This window comes from Alosa pseudoharengus, unplaced genomic scaffold (genome assembly GCF_046254945.1).
Source record: "Alosa pseudoharengus isolate Yale_2024_CS ecotype anadromous, Long Island Sound unplaced genomic scaffold, YU_APseudo_1.1 YU_APseudo_1.1_scf_7, whole genome shotgun sequence".
Taxonomy (NCBI): domain Eukaryota; kingdom Metazoa; phylum Chordata; class Actinopteri; order Clupeiformes; family Clupeidae; genus Alosa; species Alosa pseudoharengus.
The window spans coordinates 35,002,468-35,025,868 of NW_027468859.1; the positions used below are offsets into that span (position 1 = coordinate 35,002,468).

The window sequence follows — 23,401 nt, forward strand, 5'->3', positions numbered from 1 at the left end:
ACCTCACGGCTCTGCTCCGTGCTTTGTGAAGCTGCCCTCTATTGGTAAGACAAAACCATGCTCCTCAGAACTTTTGGCTACCGGGGAGGTAGCTAGCTAGAGTTCAATATGCCTACTGTTTATAAATACTATGTTAATTATTTGAAATCAAAACATGTTTTATATTAGCTCACTTTGTGCAGTTTCAGCAGCCTAGTCGGTATTGATCGGAGCATGGAGCCCGTCTGATTTGTTGAGCGCACAGCTGAGCACAACGAGAGGCGACGAGACGTCGCACGCGAGAGTGACGTCAGACCACGAAACAAGCATGGCGGTCCTGCTTGAAACCACACTTGGAGATATTGTTGTTGATTTATACACTGAAGAAAGACCGAAAAGTAACTATACACATTTGACTATGGGGTTCTGTAATGCCAATCATATGCGACATAACACGTAAAACTATACATACAGGGGAGCGAAGACGTTCCTTAGATGTTTTGAAAGGCAATTTGGCTGAAATGTTGTGCTAATCAGCTAACGTTAACGTAACGTTAGTGATATTTTCGTAACACTATCTTAACGTTTTAGCTATTTATATTTGTTAACTACATCTCACAATGTCTGGGACTGATAATGTATAGAACTTCAGCATATTGATAGAACTACAGCTAGGTTAGGTAACGCGCTTACTTTTTGCGGTTAACGTGACGGTAAAGTTTGCCCTGTCCATTTCAATTGTCCAGTTGCTAATATTTCAAATGCTTAAGCATATTTATTGAATAATGCATTTTTTTCAGCGTGTCTGAATTTCTTGAAGTTATGCAAGATCAAATTCTACAACTACTGTCTATTCCATAATGTGCAGGTATGAATGAACTTTTATTATCGGCTGATACTTTGACAACTGCATAGTAAGGTTTGCATTACACGATAAATCATCTGTTTGTTCGTCACTAGAGAGACTTCATCGCTCAAACTGGAGACCCAACGGGTACGGGTCGTGGAGGAGAGTCAATTTTCTGGTAAAACGTCTTTGGTCATACTACATACTGTACCTGTTAACTAGCGCCATGCATCTGACAGTAATGTCATCGGGAAAGCCAGACATCTGTTCACTTCAATCAAATATTGCTCACTTCTCATGTTAACATCACACATCTGGTTATGCCACAATTTTCAAATCTATGTGTGAGACAAGGAAGATGGAAGAGATCCAGTTTTACTATACAATTGTGAAATAATTATAATTCTGAAAGTAATTTTGTTATACCCTATGTTCACCTTTTGACAAGAGTGCATCTTCGTTGGTGTGTCTTTGACAAAGTGTGCACATTTCCACAGTCCATAGGTGAATAGCAGTAAAGCCCTGCCATTTTAAAATCTATTTTACCATAATATGTTTTCAGTAAACTCTATGGGGACCAGGCCCGCTTCTTCGATTCAGAGAAAGTCCCCAGGATCAAACACAAGAAAAAGGGCATGGTGTCCATGGTGAACAACGGCAATGATCAACATGGCTCTCAGGTTCAGTTAAGTCTTAACATTTCAATGCAAAGAAACGAGAACAACCTGATAATACCGCTGTAGCCTAAACTTTTAAAAGCCTGAATGTAGGAAGGGTTCATGTTTTTTGCAGACTACTTTGTGTTCAAATTCCCATGCTCAGAAGCTGTGTTTGAAAAGATAAGGAGATTTGGAGATGACATTCCCCTCTTGTTTGTAGTTTCTCATTACAACAGGGGAGAGCGTGGATTATCTGGATGGGGTTCACACCGTTTTCGGGGAGGTGACGGAAGGAATGGAGGTCCTAAAGAAGATCAACGAGGCCTTTGTCGACAAAGACTTTGTGCCTTATCAGGACATCAGGTTAGTTGACATCAAGTTTTAACTTTTGTTTTTCCCACATGGTGACGAAATTGAATAATAAGTGTTAAATTCATATGACATGTATGATAATAATGAGAGACATATGTGAAGGGGTAGAACAAAACCCATAAGGAAACAGTCATGGTGGTGAGTGAATATACAGTAGATTACATATAATATACATTACACTGTAGACAGGTATTTCAATATTATTTGGAATGAAGTTCCAATGGCCCTTTGATGTATTGTGGCCTGTATTTCGATTTGAGCCATGAGACTTAACCCTTTTTCACATCTAGGATTCTTTATCTTCTACTGTCCTTATTGCTTAGTTGTGTTTTATATTATATACTTTTAATTACTTTTTCTGCTGTTAGTGAATGTGTGTGTGTGTTGTCTGTATGCTACTGAGACCTTGAATTTCCCCTGGGGATCAATAAAGTATCTATCTATCTCTATCTATCTTTTTCACTTCTAGGATTAACCACACTGTAATCCTAGAAGATCCTTTTGATGACCCCCCCAACCTGCCGGTTCCTGATCGTTCTCCCGAGCCCACTAAAGAGCAGTTAGATGTGAGTGTTCTCTCGAGCCCGCTAAAGAGCAGTTAGATGTGAGTGTTCTCTCGAGCCCGCTAAAGAGCAGTTAGATGTGAGTGTTCTCTCGAGCCCGCTAAAGAGCAGTTAGATGTGAGTGTTGTAGTCTTTGTTTGGTTTCCAGTGTTCACTGCTGTCCTCTTTCAGAGTATTGGTAAATTACTGATCTGAGGTGGTGCTGGAAAGCAAGTGTTGGAGATTAAACCCATACCAGTGCTGCCAATACCAGTAGATGAGGGGCAGTCGTGGCCTACTGGTTAGGGCTTCGGGGTTGTAACCGAAGGGTTGCCGGTTCGATCCCCGACCAGTAGGAAAAATGTGGGCGGGGAAAGTGGTTGTTTCCAACCAATCCTATGCCCACATCCACGGCTGAAGTGCCCTTGAGCAAGGCACGTAGCCCCTCACATGCCGCAAGAAAGCTGGGTAATTTACACTTTCCAACTCGGGCGATGGATTTACAAGTGTAATGGAAAGGGCCATTAGTGTGTGCTTCACCTCACGGTATGTTCACTGTGTGCTTTGTGTTTCACTAATTCACGGATTGGGATAAATACAGAAACCAAATTTCCCTCACGGGATCAAAAGAGTATATATACTTATACCTATACTATACCTAGATGGATTTGCCTTGATTTTTCCTGCTGCATCATGTTTACTTGTGGGCCGGTGATAGCGTAGTGGCTAAGGAGCTGGGGTAGCATGCAGTAGCCTGAAAAGTTGTAGGTTCAGCGCCCGGCTTCCACCACTTGCACTTGCTCTGGGGACAATGGCCCTTGTCATATAATTGACATATGTAAGTCGCTTTGGATAAAAGTGTCTTCCATATGAATAAATCTAAATGTAAATCTTGTGTTACTTGTGTTAAGGATTAACTCAATCTCTGTCAATTTGTATTGGCCCCCTGTCACTGACAGCAATGTCTCTCTTCTCTCTTCCTTTGGCAGAGTGGTCGTATTGGAGCAGATGAGTCGATAGATGACTATGAGGGCAAGACCACTGATGAGATGGACGAAATTCTGAAGGAGAAAGAGGCCAAGACTCAGGCCATACTGCTGGAGATGGTGAGAGGGAGAGACCTTTTTTTTTTTTTTTTTTAAAATGTGTACTTCTTCTAAAATTCAAATTTTACACGTCAAGAATGTGTTCTGCGCCCCGCGTAGCCTCTCTGTAAGTGGTTTTGAAATGTTGGCTCTGGACCTCTGCCTCACTCTGGACCTGTCTCTCAGGTGGGTGATTTGCCAGATGCAGATATGAGACCTCCAGAGAATGTGTTGTTCGTCTGCAAGCTGAACCCTGTCACCACTGATGAAGATCTGGAGATCATCTTCTCTCGCTTTGGAGCCATAGCAAGGTTTACCTTCTAAACAAACCAATCATTCTGTTTGGACAGTGTTGTAGGCTTGTTATGCATATACTTGTTGCCATTGCAATGTTAAAGATGACATATCCAGAATGGGAAAATGTTTGATAAGGAGAATTCAGTACATGGCCACAAAGCTACTGTGAACAGGAAAGCTTAGTTGTTTCCTTCTTCATATGTCAGTCTTGGACTTTGAAATGACCACAGATTCAGACGAATCTAAACAAAGACATACTGTGATGCAAACCATCCCTCTAATTACCGCCCCTTTCCACACATTACATTATCACTTCAAGTTAGAGATCCAGGATAAGGTTTCTGGAACCTATTGAGAACAGCATAAAGCTCATATGGGACCAGATAGCCATGAGAGGGCGCTAGATATCTACTAAAATGGGTCATTTTGTTCCCCAGCTTAATAATAGGGTTGCAAATGGGCTTTTAAAATAGCATCTGACAGACCAAAGTTGCATACCTTCTATGTTATCATCAGAGAACAGGGTAAATGCTCCGTTCATCCATTCTATGGCATCTTTAACATTCCAAAATGTATGTTTGTTGAATATGATGCCCCTAGTTTGTGGGTTTGTTTATATATAACTGACATAGCCTTATTAATTGTGTTTGTTATCCATAACAGCTGTGAGATTATCAGAGACTGGAAGACAGGAGAGTCTCTGTGCTATGCTTTCATAGAATTTGAAAAGGTAAATTCACTACTATGTACCATCTTTGAGAGAAATTGCTGCAGTTTTTCCAACAAGATGTTCCAATGTACTTTCTTTATGCTATTTAAATCATATCTTCAATTGCATTGCACTGTAGGAGGAGGATTGTGAAAAGGCGTACTTCAAAATGGATAACGTGCTGATTGATGACCGACGGATACATGTTGACTTCAGCCAGTCAGTGGCCAAGATCAAGTGGAAAGGAAAAGGTCAAACCAAATGTCCCCAATAAATACAACTGCACTGGGGTGCGTTTCCCAAAACGATAGTAACCTGTTAGCAACTTAGTTGGTTGGCAATGGGAAATTGCATTGCAACCAATAAAGTTAGCAACTATGGTTTTGGGAAACGTGCCCCAGTGCAGTAAGGCTTCTGTTGCAGAGTCTAGGGGCCCTAATTTGTTTAGCGAGCAAAGTGCAAAGTCTGTCATCATGCAAAGTTCTCGTGCATGGAATACAGCTAGAGTCTGGCATATGGGAGCATTGAGCTGGCTCATCAATGTTTGTGCTTTAGTGTCTTGCCCCCGATGTTAAACTAGCAAATTGATTTTGTCTAGTTATTAAATTAGCTTTAGTTAGATGGAAGACTCAGCATTTTGACCATCATTCAAATTAGGGCCCTAGGACAGGAGTGTCCCTCAAGACCTATTAAAACTATGATTTTAAAAGAAGGAATAACATTTTTCAATTCAATTCAATTCAATATTTTTCTTTGATTGATTGATTTGGTCTAGCTTTATCCACTTCTCAAAGTGAGAATATTTCTAGATACTATTTTTACCTCAGGATGTCAGTTTGATCATCTATTTTAAGGCTTTGCTTTCTGATGAGTCCTCAACCACTGAAGTGCCTATAATTAATTTACAGGTGGAAAGTACACCAAGGATGATTTCAAAGCCTATGAACAGGACAACAAGACCAAGCTGGCCATCAAAGACAAAGTGAAGCCGAAGCAAGAGTATCCTTTTGACTGGATAAACTATATTTTGCATCTGTCATTCTGCCTTGCTTCGCTCTAGAGACTTGACACAGGCTATGGTGCCATGTTTGAATATTGCCATTCCTAAATACTTTAAAAAACAGCCTACTGTGTTTAAAAAAGCTTACTGTGTGGAGATGACTTAAGTTGGCGTGTTTTGCTGTAAATATGGTTAGCTGTCTTTTCCTTCATGAATCAATATCAGCTCTCGGTATGACCTGGTGCTTGATGAAGAGGAGGATGAGGAAGGGGGAAGCCATCAGGTATTGATGAAGCAGAAAGATAAGAGGCATCACCAACACCATCACTCTGATGATGAAGATTTCAGAAAGATGCCTAAGAAACCTAAGGTCAGAAACGGTGCTCTGTTTCATTCTTGTTTGCTGTGTGGTGCTTACATCTGTATTTAAGACGCTGCCAATAAGAATTCTTTTTTAGAACCTTAGAAATGCAAACTTTTTTTATTTTAATGGCAAGTTCCTAAGTCAACTACTATGTATCTGTCTTGGAATAGGCAGTTTTCTTGAAGCTGGTCTTGAACTGCTTACCATCATCAGATCATAGGCGGTGTTTTTTGTTAGATACTCTTTTGATCCTGTGCATTTATCCCATCCGTGAATTAGTGAAACACACAGAGCACACAGTGTACACACAGTGCGGTGAAGCACACAATGAGTACACAGTGAGGTGAAGCACACACTAACCCAGAGGAGTGAGCTGCCTGCTACAGTGGCTCTCGGGGAGCAGTGAGGGGTTAGGTTTCTTGCTCAAGGGAACTTCAGCCGTGGATGTGGGCATGGGCCCACATTTTTCCTACTGGTCGGGGATCGAACCGGCAACCCTTTGGTTTCAAGCCCGAAGCCCTAACCAGTAGGCCACGACTGCTCCAACACGGCTGTTTTAGTGATTGATCGGCGATGGTGTATGATGAATAAGTGATTGATCGGCGATGGTGTATGATGAATAAGTGCTGATTGACTCAGGCAGTGGTCGTCATCTCTCCTCCCCCCCTCCTCTCAGGAAAGTGACGAGAGTCGAAGGAACAAGAAATCAGGTCGTCAGCATTCCCGCTCACGGTCCCGCTCCAGGGACCGGGACAGCCACCATAAACACCGCGACAAGCACTTGGACCGGCATCGGGACAAGCACCGCCACGAGAGCAGCGACAAGAGCTCCAGCCGCCGCCACCGCAGCCGCAGTCGCAGCCCCAGGAGGCCGAAGGACAAGGAGCGCAGGTGAGGGGGGCGGCTAGTTGCCCCTCTATCCCTCTGGAAGCCCCATACATCTGCCCCGTACATGGAGTGCCGTGCATCGGTCACCGGTCAGCTTTCTGCTCCTCCTCAGGCCTGTATCTCTGCTTGGCTTTCTCTCTCACTTTCTTCTCTTTTTGTGTCTGACTTTATGAAAGACTGTCAGCTGGAGTCGCATCGCATCCCTCAGCAGTGTCACTTCGGCTTTGACAGGTGCTGTCTGAGAAGACATATGGATAAATGAATAACTTTACACACAGGCAGAGAAATGAAGTGTTTTGCTGGCGGATGAGATTTTTAGCTCTTTAGATCAGTCGTTTATCATTTGTCGTTTGTTATTGTGGGAAGGTGGTATCAGTGTAAAAGGAATCATGATCTGTTTTTTTGAGGGTGTGTTCTTGTGTTCGGAGAAGAGTAGTGTTAACTAGTAATATGAAATGAAAACAGAAAACAGTGACATTGTTTTCCCTGTGTTTATATATGAGGCCAATTAACATTAAAACACTCAATGATTTATTAATGTCTCTTGTTGATGTAAATTCAATTTGACCGCTTTACTGTGTTGCCCACCCAAATGTAATAGGCTAGAACTGGCCTTGCCCATATCCCTAAAGCACATAAGGGGCCCTATTATGACAGTCTAAAGTGCATGGTCACTGGCAAATAGTTTACACAAATTTGGGGGTTTGTCCAGTCCATATTGGGTGTGGTTTAGTTATGAAATGTTTGTTAATCAGTCATGGGTGTGTTTTGGGCGTAAGATCATTTAAACCAATGAGAATGGTTTGTTATTCCACTAAACCATGCTTTACTGAAGCCTAGAATAGTATAGCCTTCACGCATTTGCACTCGTCTATTATTTGAACTCATTGGCAAAGTGAAACTAACCTTACCGTGGTGTCAGTCAACAACAAAACAGTTCTACAGAGTTAGTTACTTTCACTATTGACTGACTGAAAACATAGGCTGGAAAAAGCAACACTTACCCTAGTAATGTTCGAATGACTGAATAAAACAACATTTATCCTGCAGAGGAGTTGCTAATATCTCGTGACAGTGCGTCTTCAGCTGTGCTCATACTGTATGTCTCTCACCTCTCGCCTAATCACTCTTAACTGTCATTGCCAATTTGCAAATGATGGTGAACTACTCATTGTGAGATGTATTTCGTAATATCTTTATTCTAATTTAGGGCTGGGACAACGCGTCGACGTAATCGATGACGTCGACGCAAAAAATACGTCGACGCAAAATATGAGCGTCGATTCGTCAAGCATAACGTGTGCTGCTAAATATTTTTAATTTTACACCTTCAGTGTTTTTCATACGTTGACTAATCTGTGGCTGGGCACCACGAAATCAAAACCGGCCACCACACATTGATGTTCTATGTTGTAGGCCTGCTATTTAAATTAAAGATAAGATAAAATAATTTCATTGAGCTGCACTTGCCACTTACTCACACAGCCTTTCCTCGCCCCGCCCGCTCTCTCTCGTAACGAGCCCGCTGCTCCTCCTCTGCATGTGCATTTAACAAAATATTCACGATTGTTGAAGGATTGTTGTTGCCACATAGAAGCATTGCATAGAACACAGTGGGCTACATTGCTATTAAATCCGATTAGCATCGTGACCATGCTGCGCAAATTTGTTCAAAACCGCATTAAAGTTAAAGTAAACTCTGCTAAGGTCTTATCACAACATAGTACATTGAGGAGACTAAACGAAGTTAAGTTACAGTATGCAATCAAGCAGTAACCTTATCTCAAAGCTAACGTTAGAATACTGTTTGGATGTCAAGTTTAGCATGCTTACTTGCAGCTGCTTGTATTACTCATGCAGGGCTCATTTTATTGACTCTGCAAAATCCAGATGGAAATGGAAAAGTGTTTTCCAAGACTCAAAAGTGCTTGTCCAAAGGAGAAGTACAAACTGTTATTTGAACTACGTTTGCATCCACACATGATTCCCACACGAACGTCTTAAAATTACTAATTGAAACTTTATTGAATGCTACCTCTGACTAAGAATACATTACTTTGCACTTGTAGTTACTTGCACTTCAGTCTTTTATTTTGGAATCTTAAGAGCAATAAACATATATTGCAATGTTAAATAATTCATGTTTTTTCATTCATATGTAAATAAACATGTATAAGTTGCTATTAGTGAATTAATGGGGAGATAATCGATAATCGAATCGAAATTGAATCGGACTGAAAAAAATGAATCGTTAGATTAATCGATGCATCGAAAAAATAATCGCTAGATTAATCGTTTAAAAAATAATCGTTTATCCCAGCCCTATTCTAATTATGTTTTCCATTGTAATTCTGTAATTTTGTAATGTATTGCATGGATGTGTGCTGGTGCGTGTTCATGGATGATAGAAGGATGGTGCTTTGTGCACCCGCCCATATCACTGTTGATAATACGCTCTTAAAATAACATATGAACAACTCGCCATGGACTTCTCTGACAGGTTTCTCTTGGTCAGTGGCGTAATGCATTTTAAGTAGTGTACCATAGCGATTTATAGACAACGCGCCAGACTGCTCCCTAGGTTGTTCATTGCCACACCTCCTGGCGCATTGTTTAAAAATGAGACGTGCAAAATACGAAAATAAACTTTGCGCCGGGTGGAAAACGAGTTTTCCGCCATTGCGCCAGGGTGCAAATTAGGGGCCATGATCACCTTATCTGTCAGCTTACAACCTCAAGTCACTCCACACAAAGGGGACATTTTGTGTCGCCTCTCAGTAACTAATTTGACCTGGGAGTCTTAACTAAATTAATTTCACCTGTTTGTATTGCTGTTTATTCTTTGCTTGCTGTTTACTCTTTGTCCAGGGAGTGTCACTGAAGGGCCATTTTTCAGCTCGCCATTACAGTCCACCTCTGAACACACAGAAACACTGGACAAAAGGCTCTGTCCCTTGTGCACTAGCATACAAGGAGAGCCCATGTGAACTCATGCACATTTATAAATTTATTAGTATGGATCAGGCTTGTGCAAAATTCCAGAATTGAATTGAAACTGGCTGTCAAATTCCAATTCAATTCAATTTCAATTGAGGTAGCAAACAGGAAGCAGAATTGCAATTCGAATTGTGCACAACCCTGGTATGGATATAGAAAAAGAGGTTACATCTGATAGTATCTGAAGTATAATGTAATGTAAGAAATAGATATTTTTATAATAAGATATTGCCTTTTTATTTAGATAAGAAATTGGCAATGAGAAAACAATTATGAAACTCAGCATTTGGTGCTAAAATTCATCATTCACCTACCTAAACAATGGTGCGAGTTTGACGTACAAGTGCTTGTGCACTGTGGCCAGAGTGGGCAGTCAGGCCGAAGAGAATTAATAAAAGATAGATCAGAATTTAGCACTGGTGGCATGTGATTGGTTTATTCAATTTCACTTCACTGAAGTCCTCACCTGGACGTAGCTTCCTGCTACCTATATCGCTGCCAAACTCTGGCCCTATGTGATAAGCAAGGTACCTCTATGGTTTATGGAGTTACTTCTCTGAAATATCTCACACAAACATATCAGTACATCCAGGTCTACTCTTCTGTGGAGATAAACTCTGGCCCCTCAAATGTGATGTCAGATATTAGATTTTCAGTGCAGCATTCATCTGATCCAGTTAAAGAAGAAAGAAAATGTCATCTAGATAATGGATCAATCATACCTCTTTAGACATGTTAATTACATTAGGCAAGTGAAAGTCTATTATAAATCATTCAGTCTGCATAGCCTCTGAAAATAGCTTCAAGGCAGACATTTAAACCAATTATCTGGCTTCTATTTGGGGCAAGAAATCAGTCATGACAACAATGTGGATTTTTATTTTATTTTTTATTAAAGCATCAAGCTCAGTACAGATATATTTAGCACATCTTGACCAAGCAGAGAATAGCAAGAGAATTAGAACAGCAAAGTCTTCCCTTCGACACATCCTGATACCAAATCCTGTCATGGCACCCTTCCTCACAGGAGAGGAGGCTGGTGGTTTCTGCCTTTCCCAGGGATCTCAACGACACCAAGGGAAGGCAGAGAAAGAGGAAAAAAAAAAAAAACATGATCGATTATCTAGCCGCTTAACTTCAGAACAAATTAAAGTTTGGAACACTGGTTTTTAACATCCAAAATAAAAAAAATACAGACAAAAAAACCCTATGTTATTGGTCCGCAGCAGAAACGCATCCCTTACAAAAATGTATTGTAAAAAAATAGCTTGACTGCAAAAAATGTCATTAGTCATCTTGTATATTTAGAAAGTAAACAAAACAAAAAACCCCATAATGCTCCAAACTTCGTCAACTTGAATTATCCACTTCTCAAACTTTCGCTCAAAAATATGACTTCATCCAGAAAATAAAATCTTGTGTTTGACAGTGCTTATGCTAATGTCCTCGCTAGTACAACATACGCTCCTATAGAACTATGGCTGCCTCTAACTATGGCGATACTGAAGCCTAACGCAATCGGAAGGCAAAGAGCTGGCTTGTTGGTCCTCTGGCAAAAGTGAAAATTGAACAAAACCCACTCCTCAATCCACAACAGGCCTTACTGGAGGAGACTTTGCCAATTGTCAACATTGCACAGGTCCTTGCCTTGCGAATGTGTCGCTCCATTGAAGTGGTCCACTTGTAACATCACATTCTTCTTCAGAAACTAAGTCTGTGTCGGTTTCAACAGTGTGCAACTCGCATCCTTTCAGAGTCTTATAGGAGCTTATCCGTGTTATCGCCCTCTCTCCCACCTCTACCTAAAACACATTCCTATCCTTTTTAAATAAAAATACATTTGAAAAATATCCCACAGTGCTGAAAGCAGTTCAGGGCTTGAGTCTCCCACTGTCCTACTCAACTCCACTAAAAACCGATCTCCTCTCCTGCTCTCAAGTCAGCAAATTTCACCACTCAGTCTGCAATCTCTGGCGGGAGAAGCTTCATGAAGACTACTGACTGGCCAATGGAAAAGAACAGTCCCCTCTTCAAAATGCCTTTCAGCAAAACTGCAATCGAATGACAAAAGCCCACACGGGTTTGTTTCAACAACCAACTGAATAGTCAGACCTGCTTTCAGCACTTTAGATGGGAATAATCAAAAAAGAAAAGAAAAAAATATATATATCAGGAAGGAGTCACCACCTGTTCTCAAAACATTATCAGGATGCCCCGATCCTATCATCTACAGTTTTTTTTCTCTTTTTATACATTTTTATGTAACTTAACAAGATGTGAGGAAAAAGGACACTGATTTAAAAAAAATTTCCTTTTCTTTCTCTCTTTTTTTACTTATACATGAGGAACGAGAAATGCAGCACATACAACTGTCAAGCAATACAGCACTAGTAGTCACATGCACCATTGGAACACAGGATCTTTCCGTCAACGTAAACAAAAGGGGCATTGATGCGAACTCCAAAAAAAGTGCAGTGGAGTCACATTTGGGGGACCTGTTCATGACAGTGGGGCAGGGAGAAAAAAAAACTGTCTGCACAATAAAATTAATAAAACGGCAGTTTATGCAACAGTTTAGTGTGGAATGATCCGGGATGACCCTGGCATGCTCAGATTGGTTGTAACCCATTGTGTTGGTCACCAATTTATGTACGGGAGGGGGAAAGCGACAGACACAGAAAGAAAAGTGATGGCAACACAAGAGGGCGACAGGTCAGAGGTGGACAGACATTGTTTAGCGAAAGAGAAAGTGCTTTGCTGGGCTAGCGCTGGTCTAAGCAAAAGAGTCCCAATTCATTGAGCGCACTGACAATTACGATGTGGAAGGCAGTCGCACAGCGGTGGTCAAGCATCATTCGGAGAGGGTGGTGGTGGGTGGGAGGGGGTGGTGAGGGCAGGGGGCGACACCCCACACCCATCTACCTCCCTTCAAACAATAAGTGCAGTGGCATTTGGCGAGGCTATAGGTAGGGCCCACACCTAAGGTGTCCTCAGCACATAAACATTCTTCAGAAAAGGCCAACTAGAACCTTTCAGATTTCAGTTTTCAAATGAAACTACATTCAAACTCCTAAAGTTGTTTTTTATTATTTATTTTTTTAAACAGCTACATTCAATTTGGACCGGAACAGAAACACTCGAACTGAAAACTACCCAACAGTTAGTGGTGGACACCTGTGACTTATCAGCAAATTGCATAACCACAGATTAGTGGCGAAATCTCTAATGAGGGGTGGACTACATCCTCGTTCTACCGGCCTGACCGTTGGCTTAAAAGTGCAAGCCATTCGTATACATTGCACATCTATCTAGCTGACCACCCAAACACAAGCCATGTTTCAATTCGGTGACTGGTGCCCTGAAAAGCAGTTTATTTTTAGCCAATTGTCAGGGGGGAGCTAAGGCAGACAAGCTGTAGGAGAGTTGACCCAATTAACAAGCTGCCTAGGAGCAGGGGACTCCACTGGCCGTAGTACAACTCCGTGGAGAATTTTAAATCAAGCGCATCTATCAGTGTTTCTCTCCATGGGTGCAATACTTCATAAAGTACCCCAATATGGTTAACTGTTAAATAAATGTATTATTTATTACGCAAATTTATATGTATTTATTTTGATATTTAAACATATTATTTATTATGCAAATTCTATTTATTTATTTTGATATTCAACTCATTTTTATTTGCCTTGAAGATTTTCATTTTTACATGGGTGGTAAATGGGTGTAGTTTAAGTAAAAAGTCAAATCGCTATCCCTGTAGCGTGCTATGAATTTCATGGTTAGAGGAACCCTGTTAACAAGAAACAACCACACCACACAGGGAGAGAAACGGGGGGGTGGGGGGACACAAGCTAAACCAACCCTGCCCTGCCCTAATTATGGCAAAGATGCTTCATCCGGAGGGGTTATTTATTTTTTTATTTTTGCACAGGGAGCTTGAGCTCGAGACAGAGCGGTGGGAGAAGAAAGAGGAGGTGGTCATGGAGAACTGCGAGGCGGAGGGGTTGGGTGGACCCACACAACACGCGTTAGCAGTCTGGGGCCCAATCTCAGCATGCCAGGGTACAGGCCTAGTGGGCACGGAAGCCTTGTCTGTGGGGGATGAGGGGGGACACCTGCAGGAAGGGCCTGTGGCGGCAGAAAGGAGAGCGATGCCCTCGCCCCCTTGCCCACCGCCCCAAAACCAGCTGCTGTAATTCCTCTACATGCACTTCAAGATCACAGCAAGAGTGAGCTAGGATATCTACACGAACAGGGGAGCTTTCATGCAAGAGGGCTAAGTCATAGGTACAAGTAATAGGCATACGATTCAAACTGGACAGGGGGAAACTAAACCTCTTGGCCGCGGTGCTATCATCCTTATCATGGCCAAGAACCTCGTCACAGAATGTCAGAAGAACAGAAGAAATAGAAGGAGGAGAAGGAGGAGGAAGACGGCGGCCGAGCAATCGCTCTCGGCGGCCGGCTTTCTTTTTACGCTTTTTCTTCATTTCTCTCGTTCAGCTCTGCTGGTTCTGCTGGCGGTTCTTGGCGTAACTGTTAAAAACAAAATTGTAATCGTTGAACTGGGCCAACTGGCGATCCAGGCGCTTGTAGCCCTCGAGTTTCTGGGCGGAGGAGAAAACACTGCGACACTTGGAGCTCTGTATCACAAACAGAAAAAGGGAGGGAGGGAGAGAGAGAAAGAAAGAAAGCAAAATTAATTAATTTGATCCATTCTGTAAATCAGTCAGTCACTTAAGTGACTAAACCTTTTTTACAAGGCATACTGACACGTTACCATATTTGCACATACCTGGTTGACAAAAAGCGTAGTCACAAATTTCCCTGGCTGGAAAACATCCACAACCTTGCGGATGAGATCTTCATAGGAAGTTTGGGAGAGGTTGGTTTCAAAGCTAACGTAAGAGAACTCTGGCTCTGGAGTGATGTGGATCGTCCAGTAAGTTCCCTGTGACGTCACAATCAAACGCAATCAGACGAGCAAACAAACAGTGTTCCATTTGACAGGAGTACTTATTTGAATGTGCATAGAACAGTTGACAAAAGCAGGGATCTAATTCATTAGTTAATTCTCTTTTAGAACTTACATCCGTTTTCATTCCATTCATTGAATATCCACAAGGGTTGAACATTGTGGCATCAATCACAGAACCTGGGATCAGGTCACGAATTCCACTCATCTGTGTAAACAAGTGCAAAAACAAACGCATCAAACAGCCGTTCTGATATTACTCCATGATTTGTTGCTCAAGGGATTTCCCCAAGGGTCATGCATTTTGAAAGAACACCACTGCATGCAACGTCTTGAATATGTCAACAAACTGTTGCATTTCACAAATAGCTTAGAAATAGATAACTGCCAAAAACACACGAGCAACTGAACGGGTAGATCTCGATCTCTCTCGCTCTCTCTCGCTCGCTCGCTCTCTCCTGTACTTACACGAGTGACATCATTTGCAGAAACACCGTCTTTCATGTAGAACTGGTCCATCACCGCTGGGTCGAGATCACTCATCAGAACTTCCAGGGTCTGATCCGCATGCTTGTTCTCCCAGAACTCTGGCAGATCCAGAGTAAAAAGGTACCTGGAGAGGCGCGATACGGAGATTTGGAGTGTTAAAGAAGACACCCACATAATCTGAATAAAGACGTTGTGTTGAATTTATTTACTTTTAACGCATGCAAGAAATATGCTTACCAGCAGTCAGAATTCAAACGACCCATACAGTAGGCTGCTCCGTCTAAGGAAAAGAGAGGAAATGATTATCCCACAACACAAACAATGATGATTCTACAACTCTTGCCTCAAACATTTCTTAGCTTTGGGAGTCTTACTTGGAAAAATCTGGCTCAGAAAATCCACTTCCTCCTGGAAATTCCGGTGAGGGAACTCCTGATGGCTGGGCTTCATGAAGTTCTTGCGAGAATAAAAGAAATTCTGCAAGGAACGAGGAAAACATTTGTTTATGCACCATGTCTACGGTAAGAGCTAGCTTGCCCATGTCTGCAACAGAGAATGCCAAGAACAAATCGTTTCGCACACAATGTTTCATAACATGCACCTTAAATAACCGTGCCTGTAGGACACGGTGTGAGCGGTTGTATTGTAAAGTCTAGTGTTACTCGTGGTGTTAAACCAGGTGTTGTGTTGCGTTCGATCCCTCCTCACCTCGATGGCATCAAAGCCGCAGTACTCTCTGGCGAGCTCCAGCAGGGGCACCAGCGCTTGAAGTAAGAGGGTGGTACCACATGTCTTCAAAATGAAACGTCTCTTGGAGACAAACATGCTACTCTCACTGAAAACAAAAACACAAACGAGAAAGAAAAGCAGATTTAAAATTCTTTCCTTATCACATTTAAATTTCATTCATTTGGCAGACGCGACTTACGGCATTGACTTGCAGCATTAGAATAACATTTAAGCTATTAACATTTAAGCATGTTATCATTTAAGCTACACTTATCACACCTTTAATAAAGGTACAACATCACCATCACACTGCTTATAAAGACCAACTTAGCTGACAAAATGAGTCAATAAAGTAAGGTAGGGCGGGTGAAAAAGTAGCTGCAATATTGGTGCACTTTGAGCGGTTTCTCAGTAACGTCTTAAAGGCCTATTCACACCAAGAACGATAACGATAACTATAAATAAATATCATTCTCGTTAATATGAATGACGACGTTCACACATAAACTATAACGATAACGTCATGAAGAACGATATTGTTGGGGATCACTTTCAGAACGATTTTCAGAACGATAAAAAGCTAATAGCCAATCAGAACCCATCAAATTTTAACCGTCACATTCATTAACACAAGGAGAGATTTTGCTTATCGTTGTTCAGTGTGAACGCTTTTATCGTTATGGTTATAGTTATCATTATCGTTCTTGGTGTGAATAGGCCTTTACAGGTACAGTAGAGTTGTCCCTCCAGCCTATTATTTGCAGTCAGTCACCAGTGCACCAGTGTGTGCTAAAGTGACTTCTTGGGTCAATGACCAGTGATGACCAAAGACACGGCAGCAACTACACTACGCATCATGTGCAAACAGGGGGGGGGGGGGGGGGGTACTCCGTTTCCTCAGTCTGTCCAAGTTCATTAAAGCTGGGCGGGCAGGGCCGTGCCGAACCAAACCATAACAACTCAACTAGCACTGCCCTCAGTGATGCCATTGATGGCTCAGCGCTCCTCGAGTAAACAAACAAACTAAACAAACTACATCCCACTGAGTGCAGAGGAGGGAAGAACACTGGGCCCGGCCTCGTCCCAATCACAGACCGTTGGCTAGGAAACGGAGACCATGTGACTACTCTCAGGGCGTGGATGCTTGCCGTTCACCCAGTTGGCAACTGGTGTTAAAAGGTAAACAGCAACTAAAGATAAAAGGGTGCATCTTGGAAACTCGAATCCAAATTACTGACAGTGACTATAATGTGCAGTCCAAGTGATGGTAAAGCCTATTAGCAAAACTATTAGTTCTGAAATATACCATTATCACAGTACAGTAGCATGAAATCCATTTTAAATTTGAAGCATTAAAAGAAAATCCAGCTTTCCAATGATGTGCCTCTTTTAACCCTTTGAATGTGCATGACGATAGAATGAATTCAGCCTGGCTTTCAGGTGCAGGGCACAACAAAAGACGTCTGGCTTGTTTTTGTTATTTAAAATGGAGTAGACCAGCGAGGGCCATTCTCTTGAGCAAAGACACATGCGTCAGCAAAGACAGGCCCGCTGCGGAGGGAGTGAGCGCGCTGTTCCCATGACAACGGTCGGCAGGGAGACAGAGCGAGGCAGAGTGCTCAGGCACTCTATGAGGAGTCTGATAGGAGAGTGTGTGTGTGTGTGTGGGGGGGGGGGGGGGGGATCTTTCCCTCGCATCCCTGGCTCAGCTCTAGTCTTCCTGGCAAGGTCGTGCGCCGGTCAGACAGACAGACAGACAGAGGCTGATCCCCCATCCTTTGGTCAAGCCAAATAATCGGACTTTCTCCTTCAGTGACGTGAGGGTGTGTGTGTGTGTGTGTGTGTGTAAGAAGCATCTTGCCAGTCTGGTTGTCTCTTGAATGAATAGTCTGCGATCCCTTAGTCAGCTTGATTCCCAGCAATGTACTAATACTCCCATGCCTCATGGCCCTGTCTGAAATGGCTTTCTTAACACATTCAAAGTTTACTTTCCAAACAAAGTTTACTTTCCTAACCCTAACACATGTGTGTTTAGTGGAGAACGTGAGCTCTATCACGTTGGGACCCAACTTCAGGATGTCCAGACAGGTCAGATCCAGGGGCATAGGTCATCAGCAGAGGATTAGCCACTGAATAATCAGTCTGTGGACCATTTAGAGTACTGGCATGCCTGTCTAGTACAGACTTGCTCTTTGTATTGGAGAGTGCTCGAGAGCTGGACTCTAAAGGAGGCAGCCAGTATATTGTGTGTGTGGTGTGTGTGGTGTGTGCGTGTATGTGTGTATATTAAGGGGTGTGTGTGTGTATGTATTAAGGTAAGCCTGTGTAAAACTGTCTCAATATACCACTGACTTGATTCAGGGGGGAGAGAGAGGGAGAGAGCACGCAGCCACTGTGGCTATTTTAGCACCCGGTCACCGTAGCGTTTCGAACACGGACAGTGTGACACACCTTCAGGGCTGCTCCCTTAAAGGTGTAGGTTTTTGAACATTCTAAGTTCCGCAACAATAAAGGTTCTAAAATTCCATGTTGAATTCAATAAACCCAGATATTCTTTTATAGCATTCATTTCCCAACATTCCAGTCACACCGGTGTGACTGTACTCCTTTAAGGGTTAATCCCTGCTGACTAATCCCCCGTGAGTAAAAAGGGAAAGCGCCCAGCACAAGGTGAACTCTGGAGGCAACCAGGACACTCACCTGAGTATATAAGCTTCCTGCTTGTCAGTTTTTGTCACACTAATGATCAAACAATGCACATTCTCCAGAAGTTTGTCCCACTCAAACCTGCAGAAAGAGAAATAAAGAGAGAGAGAGGGAGAAGGGGTGAATAACAAGGAAGAATGCAAATCACATCAGAGGTAAACAATTTATTTGAATAACCAAATAAAATATTAAAATTGTAAGCAAACACATACACCACACCACCATCACACTTCAGTGCTTTGTATTAGGTCAAATAACCATCTGCTTCTACTTTTTTTACCCAGTACTATTCATTGAACTTCCAAGAACAGCAGAGAGGTCTATTAGAGGCATATGAACTCAGCCCGTTTCTAAATAAAACATTTCATGAACCATTGAGGTGAGCTCTGCAACAGTTGGACCAAACACTCCCAATTGAAATAAACAGTCTCTCAAAACCAAACATATAACAGCTTTGCCAAGGCAATAAGTCTATCTTAAGGGGGTGATGTATTGTGGTGTGATCTATAACCCAAAACAAGGCCTGTAAAAACTATTATAAAAAAGACAGGTGAAGGACAAAGTAAAATGCGGCAGGCTTCATAGCCAAGCTGGCTACCAGCCATCTGCCATTACAGTTCAAGGACGGCCGTGGAGGGTAGAGCTACTGTAGTCGTGTCAGAGACACTCTCTGAGAGACATCTCAGTTCCGCCTCAGCGCTCTGGTTCTCTACTATGACTCTCAGAGCAAGGCTCGACACTGGGAGACAAAAAGAAACGTGACCAGCCGCTCACGGGAGGAGGTCACAGAGAGGGGCATGCTCAACGTTTACAGTAGCACCGTCCATCCCCAAAAGCCAGGAGCAGATGGGCGTCTGTCTGTCCGTCCACGGTGCGTTTTACAGCCTCCACAGCCAGGCCAGTGTGTGGCAAGGGAAGAGCAGCTGCAAGAAGATCCATTTGCCCGCTGAGCTCAGAAGCACATGACATCTAATACAAACACTACCTCAGGGCAGTAAATGTCGGAGCGGAGTCTGTGACGAACAATAGCAGGTTCACTAGTGTGCGCATCAGTTCAGTCAATAAGCACCAAGCTCCCAAAAACATTTCCTTGCTACAGCCTTCTTCGGCCCGTCACATGCTCATAAATCCTGTGTAAGAGATTTTATTTGTTTCCCTTCAAGCCCCTAGAGAAGTAACCATTTGAATATGATTCTTTCAGCAACTGGGTGGGCATTGATCACACATTTCACTATTTACAAGTCAAAACATTTCCTGCAAAGCTAATAACATTGCGAGTTCATTGCCAATTTCCATGGCATATCCCAAGAGGAATCTAGCCAGATGAAAAGCCGATTCTGGTTACTACACACTTGTGACATATTATGGCTACACGTCGGAGCAGACAACTGTCCGAGGGAGACCAAATCCAGCATCTCATGTGTCAGCCCGGAGATAACCGAGACCCTGGGGCTATTTCTGGTGGCAGTGGCCTGTGACACCTCAAAGGCAAGAATGAACTGAGGTAATGTAAGGATATAGTGTGTGGTTACAATGGACACCCCAAGCCTTGTGTCCATCCGGCCCAGCTGGCAGTGTTTAACGCAAGCAGGTAGGTGTGTGTGTGTGTGTGTGTGTTGACAGATAGAAACACTGTGGTCATTTGGTGGCATGTTGGCAACATCAAACACATTGTAAAACCACTTAACCACAAAGTTGAGAGACTGTGTGCAAATAGCTTATGGTTTTAACAGACCCAACGGACATGTTGGTATTTGGATGCGCAATAAGTTCAATGACAAACTGACACAGAGATGCAACACCAAACAGGACAAACTGGACCTTGACATGTGCCGTATAATGAGATACTATTAGGCCACTATACTTCAGTCATCTCCATACTTTGTCTACACACTTTTATAACAAATACAAGGTTAAAAATCTTACTTTTACAGTTCAACTTTAACAATTCATCTTTTTTTTACTACAACAAGACTACTTTTCACCGTTTCACAAGTTATTCTCAATATGACTGCTTTATTAATAGCTTATAAACCTCACTATAGCCAACAGAACAGAACTAGCCAATACATAATTTAACATCTTTAACAAACTTTAAGATGAACACATTGTGGCATTATACAGGCGATTACATCAGGCTTTAGCCTACACAGAATGACGAAATGAAAGGTGCTGTAGGAGAGAAAGGAAGCGAGACCAGTGAGATTTGTTAATCAGATGCTCTTGAGGACTTATTTGGACATTGGCCGGTGCCCAGCTCTAGTGATCTACTGAGCGCTCCTCTCGGCCATTAATCTAAGATGGTGCCGGTAAACCAATACTCGGGCCTGGCCATTCTCCCCCTCTGGATTGGACTGGCTCTTGTTCTTCTTCTGACCAAGGCAAAAGCTCAACAGTAGCATAATGACAGCATGAGACTTGTTTTGGAACTTTAATAGATATTGAAAACAATGTCAAACTTACAAGAATAAAAAGCTCCGTCATGATAGGGATTTGAGAACAATCTGCTCCAGACAAGAAATTAAACATTATATTTCAAGTGATGGCCTAAAGACAAAATCTTTTAACTCAAAATTATTGTCACATGTAAGTGACCATTAGTTTGCCTTTAAGGTAATTTACGCCTGCTTAGGCTACTTTCATAGCCAAAAGTTGCACGTGGTCTCTCTCTGACAAATGTTATAGATAGAGCGTCAATTTTTTTGAAACACCCCCAGGGGTGTGCGCGTGTTCCTGCGAGTCTCCTCCTCCCTCCTACCTCAACATCTGTCCACTGCCCGCAAACCGATTTGGCAATGGAACCCAAAGGGGGTCTTGTTTGAGAAGCTGCAGCCGTATACCACGGAGCCCATATGCTCCCAACCAATCAACGACATGGGAGGAGAGAATGTCACGAACATAAAACGTGACACATTCACATAGAAAGTAGCAAAGTACCTTGGTAACAAACAAGGATTTATCAAAAACTGGGTTAAGTAAATTAATTAACAAGTTACCAAAAACTGTATGCCAGAGAAACCAGATAAAATATTTACAATCTTGAGTGCGTAACTTACAGACCTATTCTGTTGGTTTTGATCTGGCAATTATTTTTTGTTTTGTTTTTAAAAAGGCTGCAAAAGGCTGCTCATGCCTAAATTGTTGCAAACGTGGAACTGGCTAAAGTTAGTCACATAAGTTACAATGTAGCAAAAGATGATTGAGTAACTATTGAATGAGGACTGTCTTTGGTCGTTTGTTAACGATTAACGTTTTAGTGCAATACATCAGAATGCCCATCCATACTCACTGTTTTAATAAACCTAGCATCAGTCAGACCATTTCTTAGCAGATGTTATAAATCTTGTGGAAGCATTGCGGCATTTCACCCAACCGACTGCGACTGCGGAGTGTCGCGGGCAATGCCACATGCTCAGGCCCACATGCGTCACACGAAAAAGACCAGCATAAAATTACGGCGAAAGGTACAATATCACATTTTTCTTGTAATACTGCCCTCGGTGTATTTAGACTGTTACAGAAGCTGGATTTCGAGAGTGTGAGCGCAAGATTAATGTCACGGCTTTTCGGATAGGAAAACTACGCAGTCGTTGAGCAATGTTAGCTCGTAAGCTAACACTACCATAGCATAGTCATTCTAAGATCGGACTACTAGTCGTTCGACTTCAACGTGGGGTGTTTGCGGAGACACCAAAAGTAGCTAACGTCAAAGACTTTCTATCCGAATAAAGTCACTGAATTTATTTCAAAGATTAAGACGTTGACAAACAAGGTGCATTCGTTTTACAAACTGGATTACTACGGACCTGCGGCTAAGTTAGCCACTTCGCGTTATCATTGCCAGAAACATTGCAGTTCATTCATTCATTGATTGACTGGGCAACATAAAACTGCTTGATGTGATCACCTTTGTACTGCCCATTGTTAATGAATGTCTGAATAATATACGAAAAGAGAAGAGGGTCTGACGGATGAGGCAAGCGATCAATTTAACGCAAACGTATAGAACATTGAATAATGGGGGATGGTAACAAGCTCGTCTCACTGCCTCGAGCCGAATACTAGTCAATCACATAGAAAGTAAGCTAGCAAGCTAGCGTTACTCCACTAGCAGATAACAGGCTAGCACAACTGGTCAATGGTGACAACGAATTATTATCTTGATGCCTCTCGTCATAGTACTGCCTATGACTAAGCCAATAAGATATTTGGTGTCGTACCTAACAAAATTACGTGTCAAGTGAGTGGATAACGTTGTACCACTGACAAATGAGCCTTGCTAATGTTGATAGAATCCTTGGGAGCTAATGGTAACGTCTACGTTAAGTTAGTATACATGACATGTCATTATCATCACCAGTAACGATACATACAGAGATACAAACTAACCTTGGGATGGTGCGGAGGTCCCCAGTTCCTTTGGTCTCATCTTGCCGGGAGAACCACACCTCCAACAGCTTCTCGGTCCCTTCGAAGAAGTGTGCACCGTTCTCTTCCATCGTGAGACAACAGACACCAACAACAGAAATTATACGTTGGTTATTTTTCTCAACTTAATTAGTCCTTGCTTGATAGTTATAATTTATTGTCTAGGTACAGTCCTTTAGCAATCCAGATGTAGTTTCTTGGTTTTACGGTCTTCCCCTTTACAGAGAATACTGTGAGCGAGTGCTAGCTAATGTCGCCGGCCATACTGTGAAAGCGCAGATTGCAGTTTGCGCGGTGGTTTTATCTTCAGGTCTGATACGTCATCTTCAAGTTGG

General features: G+C 42.4%; 3 protein-coding genes across 3 annotated transcripts in view; 2 read left to right on the forward strand and 1 right to left on the reverse strand.

Moving 5' to 3' along the window:
• Positions 1 to 283: 283 nt before the first annotated feature.
• Positions 284 to 7,280, forward strand: ppil4 (peptidylprolyl isomerase (cyclophilin)-like 4). Its single transcript, XM_076272728.1, has 13 exons — positions 284 to 377; positions 780 to 847; positions 940 to 1,004; positions 1,389 to 1,506; positions 1,706 to 1,848; positions 2,327 to 2,423; positions 3,389 to 3,505; positions 3,671 to 3,795; positions 4,445 to 4,511; positions 4,630 to 4,741; positions 5,399 to 5,489; positions 5,716 to 5,860; positions 6,531 to 7,280. The coding sequence occupies exons 1-13, from the start codon at positions 308 to 310 to the stop codon at positions 6,747 to 6,749; spliced, it is 1,437 nt and encodes a 478-aa protein (XP_076128843.1). The 5' UTR covers positions 284 to 307; the 3' UTR covers positions 6,750 to 7,280.
• Positions 7,281 to 10,609: 3,329 nt separating this feature from the next.
• On the reverse strand, positions 10,610 to 23,344 carry amd1 (adenosylmethionine decarboxylase 1). The gene is made up of 9 exons (XM_076273378.1): positions 23,028 to 23,344; positions 18,633 to 18,719; positions 15,912 to 16,038; positions 15,578 to 15,680; positions 15,441 to 15,483; positions 15,183 to 15,327; positions 14,830 to 14,922; positions 14,535 to 14,690; positions 10,610 to 14,382 (listed from the first exon to the last, which is right to left on the reverse strand). Exons 1-9 carry the CDS (start codon positions 23,135 to 23,137, stop codon positions 14,239 to 14,241), a joined length of 1,008 nt encoding a protein of 335 aa, XP_076129493.1. The 5' UTR covers positions 23,138 to 23,344; the 3' UTR covers positions 10,610 to 14,238.
• The window catches only part of cdk19 (cyclin dependent kinase 19), a 71,664-nt gene continuing 70,297 nt past the window's right edge, over positions 22,035 to 23,401 (forward strand). Inside the window, exon 1 of the mRNA XM_076273377.1 lies at positions 22,035 to 22,102. The gene's annotated coding sequence lies outside the window, so the exon portion shown is untranslated. The remainder of the gene's footprint in view (positions 22,103 to 23,401) is intronic.